This window comes from Polyodon spathula, chromosome 12 (genome assembly GCF_017654505.1).
Source record: "Polyodon spathula isolate WHYD16114869_AA chromosome 12, ASM1765450v1, whole genome shotgun sequence".
Taxonomy (NCBI): Eukaryota; Metazoa; Chordata; class Actinopteri; order Acipenseriformes; family Polyodontidae; genus Polyodon; species Polyodon spathula.
Genome location: NC_054545.1, coordinates 37,214,077 through 37,216,638, shown reverse-complemented (window position 1 = coordinate 37,216,638; position 2,562 = coordinate 37,214,077). Strand labels below are relative to the sequence as shown.

At 42.3% G+C, this 2,562-nt stretch overlaps 1 protein-coding gene across 1 annotated transcript in view; it reads left to right on the top strand.

The window, feature by feature from the left end:
- LOC121324455 (peroxisome proliferator-activated receptor gamma coactivator 1-beta-like) overlaps positions 1–1,788 on the top strand; it is a 38,581-nt gene extending 36,793 nt beyond the window's left edge. Inside the window, exon 12 of the mRNA XM_041266355.1 lies at positions 117–1,788. Within this exon, the coding sequence (XP_041122289.1) occupies positions 117–208 (92 nt within the window). The 3' untranslated portion in view covers positions 209–1,788. The remainder of the gene's footprint in view (positions 1–116) is intronic.
- Positions 1,789–2,562: the final 774 nt, after the last annotated feature.

Genomic DNA, 2,562 nt, shown 5'->3' with positions numbered 1-2,562 from the left:
TCACACTGCTTTGCAGTCTTATTTCCATCGCTGCGCAGTGTATTTTGAAACCACTTCTAGCATTAATCCTTTGGTATCCAGCATGTTCCGCAATGTAAACGAATGTGTTTCCCCAGACGATGGTGGCCTGGTCCCAGTGAAGAGCAAGTATGATGCCATGGACTTCGACACCCTGCTGAAGGAGGCACAGAAAAGCCTGCATCGCTGACAAGCCTTAACTCAACGGGGGCACGCCTCAGTACCTCAACCAGGGCAACTCCTTATGTTTACCTTTTTAACATTGGAAGAAGAAGAAGAAATACCTTGTCTTTTTTTTTAAAAAAGGAAAAAGTTTACATTGAACAGAACCTGCTTCCTGTGTGTGTGTGTGTGTGTGTGTGTGTGTGTGTGTGTGTGTGTGTGTGTGTGTGTGTGTTTTCAACATGAACACCCCCAACCCCACAGGGCAGGGCTGTGTAGCAATAGGGTTTCCCCCATTGGTTGTTGTGACGTGCGTGTGTGTGTGTGTGTCGATTTTATTATCCTTGATTATCATTGGAGGGAAGGGGTGTGAGATTCGCAGCTGAATTCTCCAATTAGTCATCTAGCAACTGCTTTAACATAGCCTGAATCGTTGGATGTAAACTGTGTGCATTCGTGCAAAACAAACAAACAAACGGACAAAACGGAATGGTTTACACATATACAAAATCAACTTGTTTTGTAAATGTTAGTGCTTCCTCGTGTCATCTATGCACTTTGAAAGAGGTGATGATCTTTCTGCCCCCCCGCCCCCCGTCCCTCAGTGTCTGCTGGTTTTTGTGGAGGAAGCAGAATTGATGTGTGGGAGCAAGAGTGAATTTAATTGGCTAATGCTGCCTGGAACTGCAGAGGACTTCCTGTGCACACTGCTGCTCCACAAACAAGCGCCACCCTGCTTTGAATGTTCCACACACTACTACTAGAGAACTCTCCTCAGAGAGGGGGCCTGCTGTATCACCGGAGGCTCCTGGGTTTCTATTGAGATCCCCAAAGGAAGGAAGCACGTTTCAGTGTCCTCCCTGGGTGGCGGCGCTTTGCCTCTTGGATGCAACAGAAATGAGCTTTCTACAGAGCAGAGCAGATTTCAGAGGCTTTGACAGAGAATCCAGCATCCTCGTGCCGCTGAGTAATCAGAGGGGGCTTCTTCTACCTCATGTGACATTTCTTTTCTCTCTCCCTTTCAGAGGCGGGGGGACAGGGCACAAATCTGAGCCATCCTCAAAAGCACTCGTGGCTCTATATATCCCATTGTTCCATGTGTCTCTTTAGCCTCCTGTAAGTAGAGATCTATATCTGCGTCTGGTCCCTGTCTCGTCCCTGTCTTGTCTCTGTAGTGTAATTGTTGTGGTAAGCAAGCCCTAAGGCTTGTGATTGAGACGTCTGGATAACCAGTCTCTTTCTGTCTCTGTGTCTGGTTCTTGCCCCTGTGGCAGTTTACCTGCCCTAGCCGAGGGGGTGGGCCCCTCCCCACTTCAGATTTTCCTTCTCTTTTTACACAATAAATTGTTTACAACACTTGACTCTCCTTCCAATTTAATAGAACACAAACTAAGTACAACAGAAAAAAAACAGCCTTATTCAGTAAAGCCTGTCTGGGCTGTTTGGGCTTTTCTTGGCATTGAGATTCTTTTAGTGTTATACATAATGTACCTGCGTTAACCTTACTGATCGTGTGCGGTCCGAATGAGTTTCTGTACTTAGTATGTATACTATTAAATCGTGAGAGAATGTGCTGGTTTACATCATTAATCTTGTTATATAACCGCTTTTCTACCACACACACAGTATATATATATATATATATATATATATATATATAGTATATATATATATATATATATATATATATATAATATATATAGATAGATAGATAGATAGATAGATAGATAGAGTACCATGCCTAGATTTGAAGTGTGCTGTACTGCTCAATGTGGACGTGTCAGTAGAAAACGAACGATAATGGTGGAGGGTAGTAGTCCTGTTTTTTTAAAACACACAAAGGCTACAAATAAATAAATAAACAAAAAATATGCATTAGTTAAAAAAGTTAAGTGTACAGGTTATAAAGGAAGAGAATTTCTTTTTTTTATTTTTTATTCACAAGCTCATGAGAAAACATTTTCATACTAATTAAGCTAACTTGGAATTTATTAAAAAATGAAGTTCTGTATTACACTACCTGCTCAAGATATCTGCCAGTGGTGCTGCTGCGAAGCTTTTGTGCAGATCACTTGGCTTGCTTACAGGTGAGCTCCGAATAGAGGTTTACCTGTAAAACAGCACCCGCTAGCTGTAATTTAATCATAGAATTCACTCACTCAGTTACTCCAGAGGAATAGTTGGATATGAACAATATTCTGGTCAGTCTGGGGATGAATAGCCAGTCCAGGGCTTTGTTGCTATTAGGGTTTGACATCCCTTTACTGAGTGCTTATTATTCAAAGCCAACAAGGCTCTCTGTAAACTCACAGTCAATACAAGCGTTCCTAGACTATATAGGAATCAGAGCTGTGAGCAAGTCCCATTGGCTTTCATATCTAC